At 36.2% G+C, this 23,884-nt stretch overlaps 1 protein-coding gene across 3 annotated transcripts in view; it reads left to right on the top strand.

Annotated features, from left to right (window-relative positions):
- The first annotated feature begins 2,831 nt into the window (after positions 1 to 2,831).
- The window catches only part of KRAS (KRAS proto-oncogene, GTPase), a 38,980-nt gene continuing 17,927 nt past the window's right edge, over positions 2,832 to 23,884 (top strand). For 2 of the 3 annotated variants that reach the window (XM_054591323.1, XM_054591321.1), the window contains exons 1-2: positions 2,863 to 2,981; positions 6,711 to 6,832. In XM_054591323.1, coding sequence (XP_054447298.1) covers positions 6,722 to 6,832 — 111 coding nt within the window. In that variant the 5' untranslated portion in view covers positions 2,863 to 2,981; positions 6,711 to 6,721. Of the gene's footprint in view, positions 2,982 to 6,710; positions 6,833 to 23,884 lie in introns of all 3 variants that reach the window. The other variant, XM_054591322.1, reaches the window with a different exon arrangement.

A 23,884-nucleotide genomic window follows, 5' to 3' on the forward strand; every position in this document is an offset into this window, starting at 1 on the left:
GACAGCAAAAATTGCAGTTGATTTTTGGAAAGAGCAGTAGTTCTGGCAGATGATAGGATTTTCTGAAGTCTCCTTATTTCCTTAAAATAACCCCTCAGCATTTGCAGGGTCCTGAACATGTCCTGGCATTTTATATCTCCTAAGATCCCAACTAACACAAGGGTATTGTGTTTGCTTTGGTTATATATGCAGAAGAGGGGATCTTATGAAGGAAAGGGTCAGTATGAACTTCATAAAGCAAGATCAAAAGAATGTGGGCATGTTCACATGCATTTGTGGCTGCCTTCCCAGAAGAGTGTAACAGTGGAGGGCAGAAACAGTTAGAGCAAGCCTGGAATCCCCAGGTTCATACTTTTTGTTACTGTTCTCTCTCTTTTCCCTTCGTGATCACAGGACAGGATTGTGTACTTGTCCTTGGGGAGAGCAAAGAAAGGGAGAGCCAGGGAAACTGTTTAATGGAGCTAGCAGGCTTGAGGAAGAGAAACCCCAAAAGGGTAGAAAGTGCAGCCTCCAAGAGGAGAAGAGAGGAATTTCAGTATCTAGATGAAAGTTTCTCAATGTACAAACTGCTAACCACCAGTTTAAGATAATCTGATTTGATAAAAATGAAGATTTCTGGTTCACATCAGATGAACTGAATGGTTTATCTGGGTCAGGGGCCTAGGAACTTGCATTTTTGTAAATATCAAGTGCTTCATGAGATGCTTACCTTTGAGACCCACTGCTCTAAGCCCTGGCTAAAGAAAGTGCTGGGGAGGCTGCTGGCTTCTGAGAAAGCACCCAGGACTGAATGGTGGGAATGCACATGTGTACATTGTGTAGAAGTTAAAAGAAGGAGAGTTCAAGTGTGTGAGGTGAAGCTGGACTGTCCAGTGCACAGAACAGATAGTGAGGTTCAGATTTGCTTAGGGAATCATGAGCCTAGGTGATAGATGAGACCATACGAATGGATTAGGTTTCTGCTAATGCCAGAATTTTTATAATCTGCATGAAAGTGCAATATAAAGCTTTTCCCCTCTCTATATTTGTTCTTTAAGACTTATGGAGCACCAACTACAGGGAGAACATTGTATTAACAGCTGTCAGAGAAAATAAGAGCTCATGATGTACTTGAAGTTGGACCAAATAAATCAGTGATTCATATTTAAGTGACTACAAAGCAACATACAAATAAGTGCAAATTCATTCACTCAATAAAAACTCATTGTGCCCATTATGTGTAGATTTTTTTTTCTAGATTTCATACAGTGTGGTTTATCAGAAGGTAAGGGCAGATTTTGTGAGAAGGTGAAAACAGATTACAGAGAACTTAAGACACTCAGTCTAAGTAAACATTTAGAGTCACTGAGTTTTGGAGGGTACATAACTTCATTCAACATTCCACAAATGTTTATTGAGTACCTATTGTGTTGTAGGCACTGGAAACAGCAGTGAGTAAAACACGAAAAAAAAAAAATCCCTGCCCTCATGGAGTTTATATTCTGGTGGGATATTAGAAGATGATAATTGCTCTGGAAATAAATAAAGCAGGAAGAGAGAGATATTTGGGGGAGCAAAAGGAGGGGGATAATCTTTTGGGAAGAACTCATTAGAACACATTTGAACAAAGATTTATAAGTCGGTGTCAGAGGAAGCTTTGGGGATTTATAGCGGACATGAGTTCCATTTCCTCTCTTCTGCCCCTATCACTTGGTACCAATTGCAATGACAGGGAGACAGGAACAAGCCTTGCAGTCCCCATAAGGAGTAAGAAGAAAGGGTGACAGTTGTTGTGGGACCTAGATTAACAAAGTAGTTGGGATTTAAAATACAGTGACTGCTTTATTCGTGTTTTATGATGTGGACCATTTACCTTTCTAGATAGTTTAACCACGGAGATTCTGGGTATGCTAGCAGGTTTAATCGTCACATTGTTCAATGTGTTAACTCCCTGAATGTTAACTGATTAATCTCAATCTTCTAATTAATGTTTGAATGATTCTCCTCAGGTCCAAAGTATTAAGGGCATTTCTGCTTCAAAGTAATTTGCCTTCCGATTGCGACGTCAAGGGTAATAGGTACTATTTGAGGTCCGTTTTGAGTGACCTGTGATGGCTTCACAATATCCATAGAAACAACAACAACAACAACAACAACAACAAAAACCCAACAGACCCTTCCCCACCACCCCGTAAGATTAAGTGATTAAAGGATTTGCCAGGTTCCTTTGGGCCTGGGGCTCGGTTCCCTAACCCCAGCGTTGAGGCTGGTTATCCCACAGCCTATATCAGAAAGCACTGGGCACGGGGGCCGTCTGCCCCGTCTCTTTCTCCCATGTTTGGTGACTGCTTGTTTATTTACACGCACTGAACGGCACTAAATGAAAGTGAACAAGTGCAGGCAAATGCCGAGGCATGGCGGGATTTTCGCTTCTCTGCGCAGACCCAACAGGGGCGCGGCGGGCTCGCTCGGGTGTCTCTCCGGTGTGCGACTGGCCGATCGCACGCCGGCGGGGTCTGATTCTGCGGCGAGACCTGGGGGCGGGCGGCCGCGTGGGCACAACAGTGACCTCGCCCAGGCGCTGCCCTGCACCTCAGCACAGCCGACCAGGCTCTCTCACCCACCGTTGCACCGGCCACCCCCTTTCCTTCGCCGGCCCGGCCCCTGCTCCGCCTCCACGGCTCACTCTCTTCCCTCTTCCCACACCGCCCTCAGCCTCTCCCTCCCCACACGCCCGTCTGCAGAGGAATCGAGCGCCGAGCGCGTCGATAGCTCTGCCCTCTGCGGCCGCCCGGCCCCCGAACTCATCGGTGTGCTCGAAACTCGATTTCCCTAGGCGGCGGCCGCGGCGGCGGAGGCGCGGTGGCGGCGGCGGTGGTGGCGGCGGCTGCTCGGCCAGTACTCCCGGCCCCCGCCATTTCAGACTGGGAGCGAGCGCGGTGCAGGCACTGAAGGCGGCGGCGGGGGCCAGAGACTCGGCGGCTCCCAGGTGTGGGAGAGAGGTACGGAGCGGACCACCCCTCCTGGGCCCCTGCCCTGGACCCGACCCTCCGCGCCCGCGACGGGCGGGGCCGGCGGCGAGTGAATGAATTAGGGGTCCCCTGAGGGGCGGGGAGGGGGCGCGGGCGCGGAGCCTGGTAGGGCGGGCGGGCGGACACTACGGAGGGGTCTGCGGCGGGAGGCGCGGGGACGCGGCGACGCGGGGAATGAGGAATAGGCTGTGCGGGGCTGAGGAGGGTGAGGCTAGAGGCGGTCGCCGCTTGTGCTGCTTCCTGGACGGGGAACCCCTTCCTTCCTCCTCCCGAGAGCCGCAACTGGAGGCGGCCGGGGAGAAACTCGCGGGCCGGGCGGCTGCCCCTCGGGGCGGCGGGGTGCGGTGGAGGTGACTCCCGCGGCACTCCAGTCTCCCCTCCCCCTCGTCGTCCTTCCCTCTGCCTCTCCCCCTTCGCTCCCGCACCTCTTCCTCCCTTCTCAGTGCTCGGCTTGCCGCGGTGACTGCCTTCTCTGCTGCATCTAGCATCTCTAGAACGAAGGAATAAACTTCTCCCTCGAGCGCAGACCGGACGGGTAGTGGTCCTTTTCAGTGTGTCAGGGGACATAGGAGTAAGGGGGGAGGTCAGATTTTGGAAGACCGTAGGAAAGTGTTTAGAGACCACTCTTTGAGGTTATTGTGTTTGGGGGAAAAAATGCATCTGCAGCCGAGTTCCTGACTGCTCCCCTCCCCCATGCATGGGCTGTGACATTGCTATGGCCACAAAGGAGGAGGTAGAGATGTTGTTGGAAGAACAGGTGGCCAACACCCTACAATGTAAAGTCAGTGACTTAGTGAAAAGGAAAAAGTTAATCCCAGAAGGTCTATTTTGCTTTGTCAAGTTGAAACACACGCAGAAAACCCGCAGAGCAGAAGCAGAGCTTTTCCCTTTCTAGTTGAGAGTAGACAGTAATAGCCAAAATCAGCCTTGAAGTTTAATTTTCCTTTTCCCCTTTTCTATGTTACCCTCATCCTTAAAATTTGCCCTCCATCCCAAGAGTTATGACAGTACTCTTAACCAACACAAATTTAAAAAAAATTACAAGAGGAGTTAATTGTAGCAATCTTCCAGCCAACTGCTTGAAATACTCTTAGGAATGTGTATGTTGTAGCTGAAGTCCTAAGCTAACCTTCTTAAATCTTGATACCCATCAACACAAGGTGTTAACAACAGAAGGGTATTTTCTAATTTTTACACAACATATATGTTATATTTGTAATGGAAAAAAGTCATTCAAAAAGAAATTGGAACAGGAAAAAGTCTGTTCATAAGAGTCATCTCAGAATCAACCATATGTGAGATGAGATACCACTCTGGGTCCAAAATGCTGACTTGGACATAGACATCAAATGTCGTCAATATCAATACTGCTTCCTTTGAGACTGGAGTCATATACAGGCATATTTGGTTTTAAATGGTAGATGACATGATAATTCAGTTTTATGACAAATAAAAATTAATATTATTTTCCCTTTAACAAGATGTTGGGTTCTGGTCCCATTTCCACCCATTGCTAGCTTTTGTAGCTTTGGGTGACAGGCTCCTTCTGGCATGTGATCCCCAGTAAGCCTCCTTGGGAACCCTTTTCTTTCTAGTGGACTTAAATATTATGTGATTTTTGTAATCAAATTTAAGGATTTTTTTTCCCCAGAAACAACCACTCATAAACAAGTAGACCAGAAAGTATGTTTCTCTCAGAGTTCACACATGTATATAAGACCAAGCTCTAACCCAATACATGTCCAGCATATCTAGGCTAGCAAATTTTTTGGTTGTAAGGATCCCTTTACACCCTTCAAAGTTATTGAATATCCTAATATGTCAATATTTACATCACACAAACAAAAACCGGGAATTTTAAGCATTTATTAATTCATTTAAAAGTAGAAATAAGACCATTACTTGGTAACATAAATGGCATTTTTTATGAAAAGTAACTTTTTCAAAACAAAAATTAGCAAGAATGGTGTCATTGTTTAACACTTTTGCAAATCTCCTTAATTTATATGACTTAGTAGAAGAAACCTGGCTCCTCATATCAGCTTCTGCATTCAATCTGTTGTGATCACACATCTGTGAAACTCTACACTTGTGAAGGAACAAGAGTGGAAAGGGTAATCCACATTGTAGTATTTTTATGAAAATAGTTTTTAACCACTTGGACCCTCTTCCCCACAAAGCCTTAGGAACCTTAATGGGTTCCTGGACCACATTTTGAGAGCTACTGTTCCAGGCTGTCCAGTTTATTTCGTGGGGTTTAATGGGTAGGGATACATTGTAGTGTGATTCTCCTTATCTGTGCCATTTGCTATGGCCAGTATTTGGGATAAATAAGATACATGCTTGTAGTGGCTCCCAAGGTAGCCCTAGACAAGAGCAAGTAAGGCTAGGTGGCACTGAGTAGGCCTGGAAGCTGTAATCTAAGTCTGTTATAACAACAGTTATGTAGCTTGTCTACTCTTTGTCAGAGGGATCAGGAATTGGATAAGGAGGTGGTGAGAATGTTATTTGGAAAACCGTATTTTATTTTTTTGTGCCTATTTGGATACTTCTTAGTCTCTTGTAAATAGGATGCTGCATGTATATAGTGTTTGTATCTGCACATTTATTAATTTGGGACTATTATAATAAATTGTGCATTTACTGCCTTTTTTCCCCACAGTTCCTTATTTGTAATAATATCATGTAGTTACTGAGGGAGAAGGGGTAAAAATAAATTCATTTCATTTCAAAAAGTTTGAAACAACTGACTAAAAAAATAATTTCTGTGTTGTACAGTTAACCTTACCAGTTGTATTTATTGCAGCTGTTGGGAGATGTATGAGATGCAAAGAGTAAAAGTTACGTGGATTACTGAGAAATATTCACTTTCATTAAAAACAGTGCTTATATTTAAATTTTATATAATTACATTTTTCGGCACTTATATAGGAGTAGATACTGTGATTGATGATCAAAGCAACTACACTGAGTATTTCAAAATTCTTGAAGTTCTCTTAGTTTTTACACCATTATTTTCCCCAGCAGATATTTTACCTGTTAAAGTAGTCATCAAATACTGTCCTTATCTGTTTTGTGTCTCAATTTTTGTTCCCTCACTACACAGTGCAGCTTTATTTGAAAATCCTTCCACCTCTCTCCCCCAACTCCTATCTGATTCTTGCTAACTCTTCAGGAGAACTAACTATGATGATGTTTTTTAAACGTTTTCTGTAGCTCTTGGCTGCAGCAAAGACACTCAGCATACCCACTTGTAACTCTTAGGGGCCATAGCCAGCTAGGAGAGATAGCTGTCAACAGTTTTGTGTGGGTGTGTCCACAGGGTATAGAGCATTGTGCTAGACACTTGTACTGAGTTAAGTCATGGCATGTTCCTTTGAGAGCCATTAAAAGCTACAGAACAGCAGGCTGGCTGTTCAGATAGAACAACCTGAATATAAGATAAAAGAACTTTGTACTCTGAATGCTTGTTTCTGCATTGTTGATGGGGGCGTTTGTAAATGTAATGCATTTCATTAAAAGACACATCTGTAGTCAGCTGAAGTTTTTGTCATTGAATTTTGTGAAGTATTCTGAAATAATTTTCCATAATACAGTTAATTTGTGTTAATAGTTATTGATAGAGCATTTTGGATTATATTAACCTCATGTGTGACACATGTTCTAATTTAGTCACATTTTCATTATTTTTATTATAAGGCCTGCTGAAAATGACTGAATATAAACTTGTGGTAGTGGGCGCTGGTGGCGTAGGCAAGAGTGCCTTGACGATTCAGCTAATTCAGAATCACTTTGTGGATGAATATGATCCTACAATAGAGGTAAATCTTGTTTTAATATTATGTATCTTGATTTGTGCAGGTCCATCCTTTGGGTACCAAAAAAGTTTTCTTTGATCATTTTTTGTGACTACTCATTTTAAGAAAATTATTTGAAAATAATTTTATCGTTATCAGAAATGTACTTAGGCTCCAAGGCTTTACTCTGAAGTTATACGTAACTGTAGCTGTGGACAGCCCTTCTCTTGGGAGACTCTCAAGATTCATTAACATTCATTCTGTGCTAGTATGTGTGCATTTTGATCAGAAGTCCATTTCAGAGTTTTGTGAGAGGATGAAAGTGTGAATTTATATCTTATCTCTACTAACAATCATTACTTTAAAAATGTGGCTCTTTTTCTAGGGTTTTTTTTGTTTGTTTTTTTGTGTATTTTGATTTCCTTTTCATATTGAAGCAGTGGAGAACCTTGAGCTACCTGATGTATTTTAAAAACCTCATTCTTTGTATATTTATCTATGTATGTATATATCTCTCTCTCTATAAATCTATGTAAATATATAGGTTACCACTATACTTTGTCTTACCTTTAAAGACAAAGCTAGTACAGGTTTAAAGTCCTTAACTTTGCATCCCTTTTTTAATTTACTCGGGGAAATATTAGAATTGTTTTTATTACAAATTGATTAATGAATAATTTTCAGACTTTTTTATTTTAATGAAAAAAGTCACCAAAGTAAAGGCCAACAGCAAAAGGATAGATATAATGAAGGCCTGAAAGAGACCTTGAGAGGTCAGGTAGTAGAAAGCAGATAAAAATTAATTTAATTCCAAAGAACTACAGAAGGAGGTGGCACAACTCATCGTTTTATGCAAAAAGTATTTTATACATAATCTGAATCTGCATGTTAAGTTTAACATCAGTGGAGATGGAAATAAGTGTGCTGCTCATCTTTGAAATAGATTTATGTGGTTGGGTTATTAGACTACCCCAGGTTAAGCAATCGTGACCCCTTAGATTTTACTCTAGATCTGATGTACCACTTTTTCAAATCAGCTCCGAAAATTTTCTCAGAACCTTCTCTGAGTCCCAAGCTGTGTAATGCCTTGAAGGGACACTTTGAGTGCACTGAGTTAGATTCTAAGGGCATTGGTGGCCTTGGGAAGATGTTTATGCAATTTAGGACTTTGAGGATTGATTAGGTACGTTTTTATAAGGAAATTCAAATATTTTTGGTATTACAGGAAAAAATGGAGAAATAATGCTTATTTGCAAAGATTTGATTTAAACATAGAAGCAGTTTTTATTTGGCTTCCAAGTTTAAGAATTTGCCTTAATAACGGGGAAGACACTAAGGTGGACCACCTATAAAACAGTCTTTATATATTTTCTCTTGACAAGGCAGTTCATGCTGTATGATGGTTTTGTTTTGTTTTCTTTTTGTCTTCAAAGAGGATTAAATAGTTAACTCGTTTCTAAAGCCAAGGCTACTTGGCATACTTCACCATTTAAATCAGAAGTGAAAGGAAGTTTTTAAATAGAATTCAGGTTAAGCATTGAAGTGTTCCTGGGATTTTGGAAGATGGTTTTAGCAGAAGTACGCACCATCTTCTCTGAAAATCTGAGGAATTCCATTACACTACTTCCTATCAGAGGTCATGAATGTTACATGTATGATAATGCGATAAAATAGTTTAGGAAACCATTTGGTCATAATTGTTAAAGTACAACCTAAACCTTAGAGAACTAAAGCTAAAAGTTAATCCTTTGTTTTTTGGGGGGGAGGGGGAAGGTAGAAAAGATTTATAAACCTCAAACCCATGACTCTGATGATCATTTCTGTCATACCAGACTTGACTCTGGGAACATTGATTATCTGTGAACTTTGAAACTGATGTTCCCTCACCAGCTCAGCCACCTGGGAAAAGGTATCATACAGAGATTGTCTTTGAGGCAACTGACACATTAAATTCTTGGTGTATAGTTCAACTACAAGAAAGGGGAGATAATTTGTTAGTTTATTTTAATAAGTAGTTAAGCAAAAATGCTGACTTGATGTTTTTGTAAAAAGTTAAAAAGGAGGATGGGATATCACTACTGCTGTTATGTTTTGATTCGTGAATAATGTAGGTCAGAGAGAAAATGAGAGAGGACATGGGCTTTGTCCATTTGGAATTCTCATCAGCTTTTCTGCATTAAAATAAATGGAAAGAAATTGAGAAAAAAAATTTAAATCAGGTAATACATATTTTCCAGTGGCTTAGAATTTGCAAAGATTTATATACTATGAGACAGATAAGGAAGGTGGTCATTGCTGCTTTCATTTTATAGATAAAAATGGTCTCTGAGAGGTGGTAACTTTCCTAAGGATATTTGGCTAGTAAGTGGTAGCATACTAGCTTACTTTTAAATTTTCTGAGACTAAGTTAAATGGAATTTCCACTGTATCCTTGTATAACTTTTTAAAATGAAAAATTAGCCTTCAAACAAAGAAATGTATAATATTGGAGGCTAATTCAGATTTATCAATATACAAAAGTTTGATCTTACGTACATCTAATGGCACATTAATGGCAGAGATAGGATAGAGAATTAGATAGGTATGACATTTGTGGAGCATATTTATATTTGAGGCTATGCACATGATAATCACCTTTACTTCTACTCTGAGAGATTTTACCCTTATCTTTTAGGGAGTCCATCAAAGAGTTTTATTGATAATGAAATCCTCATTAGTGGTACAAGATTGTTAAAAACTCAAAGCAATCCCCCAAACATACCAGGCTAGAAATAATATGTCTTTATAGTTTAGAGATCCTTTGCTATTACGAAAGCATGTTTCCTGAGATGTGTTTAGCAAGGAAAAATTTGATGGAAGAAGAAAAATCTAATATTAAAAAAATACAAGTAGTTATAGACATAGAAATCAGAATGATCAGTTGAACAATTAGCAGATAAATACTGTGTGTATCTACTGGATATCACATACTAGTAAAAACTGGTATAGAAAGAATTTTTTTCCGGGCTCTAATTCATTGACATCTGCATGCTTTTGTTAATGTGACACTTACAATTCAGTCCAAGTTTTATGCCCTTCTCAGTAAGGAAGAATAGATTTATAATTGGATTGATTTGTTTCATCTTTAGTGCTCTAAGCTGTAATCACCAAGATTTATCAGTTTCTCTAGTTTTTATTTTTCCATGTTAATTATGAAATTTATTTTACTTGCTGAATAAGGTATTTAGATTATAGAGAGAAAATTTGTAATATTGAACAGTAGTGTTGAAAAAGCATTATGTAGACTTCAAGCTGTTCTTTTTCTGGCTTTTCTGTAGTCAGTGAGGAGACGGTGGATGACTGCCGTTAGGGGGACTTTTTGCAATATCTGGAGATATTTTTGTTGTCACAACTTGATGGGGGGTACTGCTTGCACCTGTGGTGGGTAGTGCGGAGGATAACCCGGAGACAAATAATTACCTGGCCCAAAATGTCAGTAGTGCTGAGGTTGAGACCCTAATATGTGCTATACATAGCTTTAAACATCCTTATATTGTTAAACTCCAAGTACCTAAATAAGGTTTAAGTTAGATTTTCTAACATAATATAGATTTAAGCTTTACCTCTTATAAACCAGTAATATATTAAAATGTTAAAACTTTTTTTTTTTAAATAAGGTAACAGCAATTTTGTAAATGAAGTTCTCTTCAAGGCTGAGCCTAGATCTTCCCCCCTTTCAAATGAGTGCCCTCTACTGGTCAACTTATTTGCTTTTATAACAACAATGAAATACCTACTAAATATGGATATTTTTCCTATTTAAATTTTAGGTATAGTCATTTTATAAATATATACATTTTAATTGAAAGTTTCATTTTACTTAATTATTGTTTAAAAATCTAAAGTATCATTTTACTCTCTGCTAATATTAAGATTACTCTATGGACAAGTTAAGCCTAACTAATTAAATATGTAAGTGAATATTTTTAACTAAGAAAGGAAATGCAGCCCAGTAAGAAAAAGTAAGGGAGGTCATTTTGTTTGAGGGAATGAAAAGTGGCACAGTGTCTCTGAATTTCATTACATGTACACAGGACGTTCAAAGCTTAGTGATGTGCTCATGGGGTGTTAGGAAGGGCCTATTCAAAAGTGGCAAATTGCAACAGTTCACATTTTGTAGATTTTTATAGGATTGTAGAATAGTTTTGAGCACCTGAATTTTAGAATAAACTAACAGAAAATTCACGCACTTTATTTAGGTCAATTTAAGAATAAGCATTTACTTGATAACTGTTTAGATTTGAATGTTAAATATTATTGGACATGTTTTATTCTAACTTGAGTTTTTATAAATACAGTGCTTTAAAAAATATACAAATGAAAGTTGATAATGGAAATAAGTGAAAGGAAAAAGTATTATGGTTTGGCATTTCTTAAGATTCTGGTTTTAACAATGCAACGAATTTCTTAATTCCACAAATATTATTTGGTGTCCACTTTATATCATACAGTCTTCCTAGGGGCTGGAGACACATTGAAAAGCAAAAAGGACCAAATCACCACCTTCATCGGGCTTATTAGACTTAAGATATATTTTGAAAAGCAGTGTTTCTAGACAGTGGCCCTAATTATATATAACATATGTAAAGCCTTAATTTAGAGGCTTTATGCTTTAGCGGGGCAGTAGATTTCTTGCATCACTTAACTATATTATTTATCATAGTGCCTGGGTTTATGGAACAGTTACATCATTATGATCTTAAATTAGTAGAAATGAGTAGTAAAAATAAAATATTTGAGGGGACAAAGTAGCGACATAGTGCTTACCTTATATAATTTTTCAACTTTTTATTTTGAAAACTTTATTTTCAAATCTATGGAAAAGTAGTAAAAAAATGCTATAGTGAATACCTTTTATTCTTAAATTAGACATACTTGCTTTCTTTATATATGTGTGTGGCTACTTTGAACTATAATGTGAGTTGAGTAGTTTCACCAGAGACCAATTACTGTTGCGTCTTTTACAGAAAAAGTTTGCTGACCCTGTTCTCACAATAGGAGCATTCCTTGTATAACCACAACGTAGTGGTGAAATTTAGTTAATTTTAACATTGACACAAAAATTATGTATAGTCCATAATCAAATTTTGTCACTTTCTAGAATTTTTTTTTAAGCAATTCATTTCCCACCTGATCCAGGATCAAAAAATCTGTTGTCATGTCTCAAAGTCTCTTTTAATGTATAACAGTTTCTTAGTCATTCATGACAGTGGTACTTTTTAAAGAATTCAGACCAGTTGGTTTATCTGGTTGTTTCCTCATGATCAGATTCAAACAGTTTTTTTTCTGGAATACTGCAAAAGTGATTTTATGTCCTCCTCTGTGCAACACATCAGTAGGCACAGGTTTGTCCTATTATTGTGTTAGCATTGATGATTAGGTTAAGATGAGGTCTGTTTTCTCTCTGTAAAGCTATCTTCCTTTTATAATTAATACGTACTCTGTGGAGAGATATTTTGAGAATATAAATATCCTGTTCAGCATATTTATACCCAGTGGGATGTAGCATCCACTAATAATTCTCATCAGAATAAATTACTACCATAGTGATTACAAAAATGGTAGTTAATCTTCTAACTCTGTCATTACTGTTACATTTATTGGTTGACATCTGCCATAAATAATGGCTCTCTACTTTCTCATCACTCTTCTTTTTTATTTGTTTGGTTTTTCTTATTTGCATCAGTATGGACTCGTGGATTTTTTTTTAATTCAATGTGTTAAAGTATCATACTATAATTATTGATATTGATACTCAAATTTGTTTTTGGTTTAGCCAGTGGGCTCCTTTTTCAGCTGGTCTCTGTATCCTTTTGACTTATCCCATCAATTTTTGAGCTCTTCCTTACTTGTGTTACAGTATGTTCCAGGTTCACCTTGTTCTTTCCATGGTCCCACCCTGAATTCAACTGTTTGTCCAAGGAGCCCTAATTCCTTTTAGTGGGGAATGATATTTAAAAATACCTGGATGTTAGGTATATTTATTGTGATTGGGGTGTCACTGCGTCTAGACCTTTGTCAATAGACAGAGCTAAGAAATACATATTTTAAAATTACAAGTTCATTCTTCCTCATCTCCCTTCATATCTTCATTCTCCTATGGTGAGAACCCTAGTTCTACCTTGTATAAATTTTAATGTTAAATATTAGACAGCTGTTGAAATAAAAACAGTATCTTAAATCCTGGTTCTTGCAGTATTATGTAAATAACAGACCGAGTGAATTAACATTAGATTAGCTTCTTTGAAAATATTTAGGAAAAGATTGAGCTATTTGTCTACATAAAAATTAAGACACCTTTAACAAAAATACAAGACAAATGGAAATCTGGGAAAACTACTTCCATGGTATATTCATCAGGAAGCTTTTAGAAAGCTTCTTTTTAAAAAATATAACTTTTAGAAAAAGGCAAATTTCAAAAAGGAAAAGGTGGGGTAAGGATATAAATAGCCAAACCAATCACTGGGGGGAAAAAAAGGACATGTAAACATAAGAAGATACTTCATTGATATAGAAATGCAAGTTCAAACAAATAACATTTTTTACTTTCATGTTGCTGAAGATTAAAATAACAGTACTGGGAAGGCTGTGGAGAATGTATACTATTTATTCTATAAATGGGGGTATATAACCTTACAACTTTCTGGTCATTTTGGTAATATATATTAAAATGTGAGCTGCATGTTCTTTGACTACTTCTAGGTCATTTTGACCTCTAGGAATTGATCCCAAGGATTTAGTTTGGTAAGTGTTTAAGATGAATATACAGGGATGTTTATTGCAGTGTTGTTTGATTTTTAAAAGTAGAAATCCACATGTCTACCAGTGGGGAATGGGTGAAGTAATTTATGGTATATGTATACAAATTATATTATGCAGTTGTTGAAAAGGACTAGGTATTAACATTGAAAAATGTCCATTATGTAAGTTAAGCTGTGTCATAGCACATTGTGTAGAGTCTGATTCCATTTATCTGAAAGGCAGTGAATATGAACGTAAAATATTGTAGGACTTGTGTCAAACTTTCATTCTTTGTAGTATTTTTATTTGTTTATTTATTTTTTAGAGAGAGGGAAAGGGAGAGAGAAAGAGAGAGGGAGAAACATCAATCAGTTGCCTGTACGTGCCCCGATTGGAGACCAAACCCGCAACCCAGGCATGTGCCCTTACCGGGAATCGAACCATTTCATTTTGCCAGATGATGCCCAACAAACTGAGCTACACCAGTCAGGGCTGTCATATTTGTTTTTTAAAAATGGGCATTTACTGTTTGAAAGGTAAAAGTTAGTGTTCATTTTTGAGGGAGAAAAGTCCCTCACATATTAGATTATTTCATATTTACTTTCTTCCTCCCTTTTAAAGACTCAACAAATTGGATAATGGAGATGTATCTTGGATAAAGATATTAGTATTTGATTAGATAAAGAATAATGAGAGATACATAATATAAAACATGAAAAATACATTGGCATCTGTAATTATTAGGATTGGATCCATGATTGATTAGGCCACACATTCTAACCGTGGCACCAAGTGATGATTTATGGGAGAATACCACATGACTTCAAAAGATTACAGATGTATGCTTATAGTATCTTTATTTTTAAAATCTGTTGTGTACATTTTCCTCCAGTTTATTGAGATTATTGAACCAGTTTCATATCTTGGAAGTGGTACAAATTTTATTCTCTCTAGTCTTAAACTAAGATTTGACATTCTCATTATTTTAAGTATTTGTTATTGTAAAGATATCTTTTTTTTCCTTATCCATTTAATGAATGTCTTAATAAAAAATTCTGTCATGAGCTTTTTTAACATCCTTGCTCCCTAGTCAAAACAGAAATCCTTCATAACCCTCGGAGTTTTCACTTTCCTTCCCTGGAGCTTGTCCTGCTCCCTTATATTTATTTTGCAATATGGTGATTGGTTTTGCAAAAATTAGTCCAAGTATAGATGTCTGGTGATTTTATAAGGTATAGCTAATTCTAGTAGCCAGTGGCGTACCTCCTACCTTTTTGCCTTATAATAACATGTTCAGTGTAATATACAAAATAATAGTTAAATTTTTATAGTACTTTTCATTTTATAAAGGGATTTTCATAGTATTTAATTCTAATCTGTATGCAAAGTCCAGTGTGTTATTTAGCCACTTTTATAGCCAAAGGAACAGTGCTTAGAGTAGATGAGAGATTAAGTAGTTTGCCCATGCTCATACCACAAGTGGAGTTCTGTGGCTGCCCATAGATTGCAGATTCAGGAGTACATCTCTAGCCTAGACTGCTGTCGTAAGCATCATACCTGTACATCAAGCTGTCTGCAGATCATAAGCACAGAGCAATCCACAAGCATAGGGAATTCAGCATGCCCCAGATTGGACTCATCTTTTCCTCTACCTTCCCTTTTTGTTTCCTTCCCTATTCAGTTAGCTCTGCCATTTAAAAAAATTGAGATATAATTCACATAGCATAAAATTCATCCTTTTAAAGTATACAATTGAGTATTTTTGGTATATTCACAGAGTAATGGAACCGTCACCACTGTAATTCCATAACATTTCCATTACCCCATAACATTTTCATCCATAACATTTCTTCTTTTAGAAAAGTAGCCCTATAACCCCAGTTCCTCTGCCAGCCTCTGGCAACCACTAATCTACTTTGTCTCTGGATTTGCCTATTCTGAATGTTTCATGTCATTGGAATCATATTTGAGAGGGGACCCAAAAAAAAGCCCAGAATTCATTTATAAAAAATTTTTGTTTGATTCTATGTATTTAAATGTCACTTACCTTCTATGTACTCTACATTTGATGCAATACAGATATTGAGATGTTTTTGCCAGTGCTCAAAATAGTTTCTGAACTTGTCAATTTTGATGTCTTGTGGTGCTCCTGCCATTCTTTTTCACCTCTTAAACACTGGCAAAACGTTTCCCTTTGAGGACTTTTTTCATCCAGCGATACCAAAAAAAGTCACTCAGGGTGAGATCAGGTGAATAGGGAGGGTGGGGCACAGGGGTCATGCCATTTTTAGTCAATAAGTGCTGAACACTCAGCACTATGTGGGCAGATGTGCTCATAAATCACCCGTCATGAAATAGGCAAACATTTAAAGAGTCTAAAAATTTACTGAAACTGAATGCAGCTTCTCACAACTCCAGCGCATACACTGATACAGGTGGGTTCCTAGAACACTCACCCACCAGGGGAAGCCAATACTAGATGAGACCCATCCTCCAGAAGATAATTCTGGTTTTTTTGGTGTCCCCATTGTAATATGTGGTCATTTTGTCTGGCTTTTATGAAGGATATTTTCAAGGTTCATCTATACTGTTGCATATTTCAGTAGTTCATTCCTTTTATGGCTGAGTAATATTCTATTGTATGGATATACTGTATTTTGTTTATACATTTATTAGCTGATGGACATTTGGGTTTACTTTTTTGGTCTGTTTTAAATAATGTTGCTGTAAACACTCATGTATAGGTTTTTGTGTGACTGTAAATTTTCCATTTTCCTGGGAATACCTAGAAGTGGAATTGTTGGGTTATATGGTAGCTTTATTTTTAACTTTTTGAGGATATGACAGACTGTTTTCCACAGTGGCTGCACCATTTACATTCCCACCAGCAATGTATAAAGGTAGTTCTGCCAATTTTACCCATTAAGTATTTCTCAAAAAACAATTTAACCGTCTTCACATGTATGTACTGCTTTTGCTGCCTTAGTTCAGATTCTGTCATTTCTTGTAATAATTGGGTAAGCCAAAAAGTATGTTTTTTCCCCATAAAAGACACATTTTTCATTTTCACCAATAACTTTATTGATTTGGATATTTTGAACATGTTGACTATCTCCTGCATTGTGTAACATTGATTGTTTTCAATTAATGTCTCAATTTGATCACTATCAACTTCAGCTGGCCTACCCAACCATGGGTGGAGCATCGTCCAGAGAGAAATCTCCAGCATGAAACTTCGCAAACCATTTTTGACATATTCACTCAGTCACAGCACCTTCATACATGACACAAATCTTCTTTTTTGCCTTTCAGTTGTGTTTTTACCTTTCTTAAAATAATAAAGCATAACATGCAAAAAAATGTTGCATATTCCATCTTCAGTATCAAAATGGCTGCACAAAAATTCACCAGTTTTTATGTTTTTTTAAAAATGCATGCTGATACAACAGCTGTCACACTGCAGTCTAACAAAATTGTTTTGAATGAAGTTTAAGACAATTAAGCGCTACTAGAACCATCTTAAGGAGAAAACTAAAAAGAACTTTTTGGCCAACCCAGTAGTTTCCTAACTCATCTCTTAGCTTCTAATCTGGCTTCTTTCTATAATTTGTCATGATAATGCTAACACTGAACATGGTAACTCTCATTTTTCCTTTCCTACTTAAAAGCCTTTCATTGATTTGGTGTAAGGTGAAATTCCAAACTCCTTAATACGGCATTCAAATGATCCTCTGCTTCATTGTCCAGTTCCACTTTTTCTACTTAGCTATTACCACCACCAAGCTATACTTGTATTGAACTTCTTGTGCCATGTGTTCCACATTCTGTTTCATGTTTTTGTGCATTCTCTTTGCCTCTTCCTGCCTGCAGTGGCCCCCACCCGTCCTGTCTTAATTCATACAAGCAAAGTCGATCTCTTCTTCCTGTGTGTCACCATTGTACTTTATATATAGCATTGCAGTATTTCACTGTATTTTAATTATTTGCTTACAATCATACCTCTCCCATCAGACCTAGCTCTTTGAGGTTAGAAAGTTTATAATGCATGGGACAATATATGACACTTAGTAGACTTCCAGTAAGTATTCTGTGATGCAATATATGTGGAGTAGGTAGGTGGGGATGAACTAAATAAACCATTATTCCAAATTCCTTGTTTTTCCCCTGTTATAATTCTAACCAGGGTATTGTATATGTTTCTAACTATTTTTGAGAATTAGCTGTTTAGAACAACCTTTGGTGGCTTATAATCAATAGTGGGGAACATATTCTGTGATAGATTCAAGTAATCTTTTAGAAGTTACAAAATACTTGAGCATTAAGAGAGTAAAGATTTCTCATTTTTTCCTTTAGGTATTACTTAAGAGTATCAAAAAGTATTATAATACTAATAATACTTGACACATTAAGAAAAAGTTACAAATACTTCAAGTTGTAAATCCTCACCTAATATATTAGCTGACATTTTCAGCAGTTCTGTTCATATTTACAAGAGCATCTGATTGAATAAGCAGCATGAAGATGGAGATTAAATGGGATAATGCTTTTAATATGCTTATCACAGTATATGACATATAAGTAAGGGCTTCTGTAAATGTTGGCTATTATAATTACTATTAATAATAATGTGGTTACCTTTAGGAAAAATTATTCATTTCCTTATGGTTTTTGTTGTTGTTTACTGTAGTATGTCTTCCAATGTCAGAGTTACTGCCTGAGTTGGAAAACTAAGTTGAGCATGTTAAAGGATAACATACTGAGTAACTGGTTATTATTAATTATAATAGGAAAATGACAAAACAATGTCCTGGTAGTGAATTTCATCTCATTTTGAATCATTCTAGTCTTAACTTTCAAACTCCTCTAATGGGTCTACAGGTAAGTTTCTATACATAAAACAATACTTAAGGACATGTTAATAAACTGGAAAACACTTTTAAAAAATCGTTTAAGTCATTGCAAAGAAGAAAATTCTAAATAGGCATAGGACATAGATGATGGGAATAAATATTAAAATAAAACTATATAATATTAGTCCTCAAAGAAATGAATATTAAAACAGTAATAATTTTTAGCCTAACGAATTGACAGGAGTTTAAAGAAAAATAAAAATATAAAATTTATTGATGAGTCTTGATAAATGGGTACACTTTTTTTTAAATGGGTATACTCTTAATGTTATATGAAAAATAATATAATGAACATGTATGCACCAACCAGCTTTTTCGTTATCTTACCACTCTGCCACCTTTGGTTTAGATCCTTTTTCTTTTTCAAGATATAAAGCTTAATACAATTGAAGGCTCCTGTGTTCTTCTCTGCAATCTTAATTGCCTTCCCTCCCATAAATGTTTTTAAACCTCTGTATGATTTGTTTTATATTTTTACATTAAAAGTTTCATATTAAATAAAAGTTGCTTGAATACATTTGCTAAAATACTCTTACTATATTATAATTTAAAAATTGATAACTTAATTGTTTACTATAATTTAAACTCTTAAACTTGTACTTATTTTGATAAGGCAATTTTATAGTATCTGTACATATTTATATTGAATGGATTCATTCATTTATTCAGTAGACAGTGCTGATTACCTTCTTCCTCTGTTCAAGACTTACAGGGTAAGTCTCTCCTAGCTGGTGAGGCTCAGTGGATTGAGCACCGGCCTGTGGAAGAAAGAAAGGGTCACCTGTTTGATTCCCAGTCAGGGCACATGCCTGGGTTGTGGGCCAGGTCCCCAGCGGGGGGTCGGTGAAATGCAACCACACATTGATGTTTCTTTCCTCTTTCTCCCTCTCTAAAAATAAATAAATAAAATCTAAGAAAAAAAAAATAGGGTCTAGTAGTGAGCAAAACAGATATGAACTCAACCATCATGGTGTTTAAAGCCTAATAGGGGGTATGGACTTAAATAATTACCTAATAAGTACATAGTTACATATTATTATACAGGATATGAAGGGAACATAGAGATGCTGAGGAAGGAGAGTGATAAGTACTTTGGATTTTATTTTTAAGAATGAAAGGATACTATTTGAGGACTTTAAGCGAGCCAGTGATATTTAAAGTGGGTGACATTTAAAAATAATTACTAGCTGCTGTATGCAGAATATATCTTACAAGAATAACAACAGGGATCCCTGCTAGGAAGCAGTTGCAGGAGATTACATGAGACACAGTAGTATCATAGTGTAGGATGATGGTGCTGGCGGGTACTTGGATTTGGAGTATATTTTGAATGTAGATCATTGGTGTGAGATTGTAGGTCAGCATTCAATACCTATGTATTTTTTCTCGGTAAGACATTTTAGGATGCCTGCAACATTAAGCGTATCTCTATTGTAATGATCACCTGAAAGGAAATAAACCGTATTTCCTTAGCATTGGTTACCAAAAGTGACATCTTGATAAATACTGGAATGGCTTCCCAAAAGGATTGTGCCTGTTTATTGTATCACTAGAAATGTTTGAGTTCTATCTACAATAAACTTTTGCCAGCACAGTATATTTCATTTAGAAAAGGTCTCTCTTTCTTTTTTCTTCTCTCTTCTCCTCTTTTCTCTCTTTCTCTCTTTCTTTTCTTTTCCTTTTCCTTTTCTTTCTTTCTTTCTTTATTTCCTTTTCTTTCTTTCTTTCTTTCTTTCTTTCTTTCCTTTTCTTTCTTTCTTTCTTTCTTTCTTTCCTTTTCTTTCTTTCTTTCTTTCTTTCTTTCTTTCTTTCTTTCTTTCTTTCTTTCTTTCTTTCTTTTCTTTTTTAAACTACTTAGGTAAAAGAATAGTACTTTAGCTGGGAGAGAAGGAAAATATATGGAATAACTTCCTGCATTTATTTATTATGTTGAGTTAAAGTGGCTTTATTTTATCATAGCTTCCAAAGGATGTTAGTAATCTGTGTACCGCATCTAAGAGTTTATTCTGTTTAAAAGACTGGAAATAATACTAATTAAGAATGTTTGGTCTTGATCTTTTCTTGCTCTATTCTTAACTCGTTTCTTTTTAGAATCTGTGTTTTTTAAAACTGCTTGGGCTTTGATAGCCTGTACTTTCTCAGAGTGGTGGTTTATTTTTTTAAGTTTAAAAGGAATAAATAATATGTGTTGAGAATACTTCAGATTTGTGAAAAGGTATTTTATTAGCCTAGAGCAGAATTAGCAAACTTTTCTCTTAAGGGCCATATGAGTCTTTGTCACATAATCTTTTTTTTTTTTAAACAACCATTTAAAAATGTAAACCCTATTCTTAGTTCATGGGTAAGATAAAAACAGGTGGGCAGGAACTGGCCTACGAACAATAGTTTGTTGAAACCTTATTTAGATTCTAATCTTGGGAAAGACCTTACACTGATGACTAAATTATTTCTGACTCCATGTAGTTCTTTCTAATGGCTAACCTAAAGTTGGAACAAAGTCTTCAGTATTTCTATATTGATTTTTGTTGTGCTTGTTTCTGCTTTGTTATCAAACCTGTCATTTCTTTCTTCATATTGTGCTTTGGTTTTTAACACTTTTGTTCTTAAGTTTTTACCAAGTTGCATTGCGTTTTTATATAATTCAGTGATACTATTCTGAGGATGACTCTAGTTAAAAATAACTTCGGAACTACTGAAGTTTTAACCTTAATTTATTATTTCTAATCACAAATTCTACTCATTGTTTACAAGTAGGTTGTAGATTACTTTTTTCAGTACCTGAATGTGACATGGAACTTAGCTGTTAATATTTTTAAGGTTTAGAAGGGAAAAGATAATAGTGAAATAGATTGGTGACTAGGGAGGGACTGCTTTCCCTGTCTCTTTGTCCCTTTAATAGAATATTCATCATGGAAACATGTTATGAAATACATGTGGACACTACTAATATTCTATGTTAAATACTTTTGAAATACAAAGTATTTGAGAATTTTGTAAATGGGACTTGATTGAGCTACACCTAGGGGACGTTATATATGGGCAGATGATGAGTAATCCCCAGCCACACCCTAGGTATAGACTTGTATGGCTCCAGAAACTACACTATTTAATTTTATTACTGGTAAAACATTTTATATTTAAAGAATAAGGAAACTATCAACTATTAGGTTGACTTAGGTGAGTATTGATGAGTGAAGAATGTGAGGTGACAGCAATGGGTAAGGAAAAGTCTTGGGTCACTAGCCACACCTGGGTAATGAATGGATACCTCTCAATTCCTACTTTTCCATTATACTTCAAAAACACAAAACATTGGTTTTCAACGTATAATATACAAGAGTTCTCTCAAGTAATTAAGGGAATATATGAAAATAATGTCAACCAAACATTCAGATTTTTAGTAAAGAGCTTCTTGCTTAGAAAATAAACATCTATCCTTTATTTGTGACTGGTAAAATAATTTTTATTATAGATAGTATGGAAAAATACAGCTTACTTTAAAAGATAAGCATGAGATCATAGTCTAATATGGTAGTCTTTCGCACTTTTAAAAATTAAAAGTGCAAAATAAAGCCGAAAGAGAAATCATTTAATATAGCATCTAGTACCCCCAAAAAAGAGAAGCAAGAGAGAAATTTTTTCTTAAATTATCTCCATCAGCCCTGGCTGGTGTGGCTCAGTGGATCGCCAGCCTGTGAACCAAGAGTTGCATGTTTGATTCCCAGTCTAAGGCACGTACCTGGGTTGCAGGCCAGGTCTCCAGTAGGGGGCATGGTGAGGCAACCACACATTGATGTTTCTCCCCTTCACCTCTCTAAAAATAAATAAATAAAATCTTTAAAAAAAATTATCTCCATCAAAGACAGCCTTTATTAGCATTTTTATGTGATACCATCAGTTTTTAAATATACATACAGATACATTGTGATCATGATACATATATAGGGGTGAGCAAAAAGTAGGTTTACAGTTGTGTGTATGGAAAATAATACAATAATAAGTAATAATAAAAGATTAAGTTCTGTTTTGTATACTCACAGCCATAAACCCACTTTTGCCCGCCTGTGGAGATAAGTATCTTTGTATTTTCCATCTGTAAGCATTTAAAAACTATATCAAAAACATAATTTTTAATGACCATTCTCTTTATTAATGAAGGAATGGTCTATAAAGTGATTCATGAAACAAAGACACTTTAATGCTAAGCCCACATGTGGAACAGTAAGAAACAATGTCCTTGGTTTGTACTTTATACCCATCACCAGCCCTGCTTCGTATTCTGCAACCTCACGTTGCATCATTTCTTTTTCCTTTTTTTTTTTTTTTTTTTTTTGAGTCCTGTTTTGGCAGAGAGTGTAAAATCTTTTAGGCATGAGTATTAAACAAAAGTCAAAGAAAATTAGATTTTCATTTTAAGATTCTGTTAACATTACCTATTCCCTTTTTCTCTACTCAGTCTTAGAGTTGCTTAGTCTCTTTTAAGATACCCACCCCTCTCCTCCCTCCCCTCCGCTTTTATAGAGGCCCCACAGACTTTGCAGATAGAACAGTCATGCTCTTTAGGGTTATCATAGTATCCATCTGGCTGTGAGATATTGTTCTCAGGATTTCAGAAATGGTTAAGGACATTAAAATACTCCTTATTGACCATTCTCTTTGTATTCCTTTGACCGTAAGTAAAGTAGATGTGTGGCATTTATTTGTAAGCTGTTTTGATTTTTTCTTGCCATCTAAATCAACCTGAATTACAGACTTGGTAGAGCTACCCCATTTTTGTCATAACTATTTTTTAGAAGAATTTAGGTCTTTTTGTTAATATGTACACTTGCATTGTTGAATCTGTAACAGCTTTTTAAGAATTGTAGGGTGTGTGTGTGTATAATAAAATATATCTTATAGAAGTTACCTTTGCAGCCATATTTAAATGTATAATGCAGTGACATTAAGTCGGTTCACAGTATTGGGTAACCATTAGTTCTGTTTTCATAACTCAATCATCCCAAACTAAAATGCTGCTCCCACTGAACAATAACTCTCCAACCCTACCCCAGTCTCAGGTAACCTCTATTCCACTTTTTATCTCTGTGACTTTACTTATTTTAGGTATTTTAAGTGGAATTAGATATTTGTCTTTTTGTGTTTGGCTTATTTCACTTAACGTTTTTAAGGTCCATCCATGTTGTACTACATATCTTAGAAAAAGAAAGAATTTTGTTTCTTTTTATGATAATAATATTTCACCGTATTTATATACTACATTTTGCTTATCTACTCATCTGTTAATAAACACTTGAATTGTTTTTACATCTTGGCTTTTGTAAATAGTGTTGCTGTAAACATTAGCATACAAATATCTGTTTGAGTTCCTGCTTTCAGTTCTTTCGGT

Source organism: Pteronotus mesoamericanus, unplaced genomic scaffold (assembly GCF_021234165.1).
Source record: "Pteronotus mesoamericanus isolate MK-2021 breed Mesoamerican mustached bat unplaced genomic scaffold, CSHL_Meso_final scaffold_21, whole genome shotgun sequence".
Lineage (NCBI taxonomy): Eukaryota > Metazoa > Chordata > Mammalia > Chiroptera > Mormoopidae > Pteronotus > Pteronotus mesoamericanus.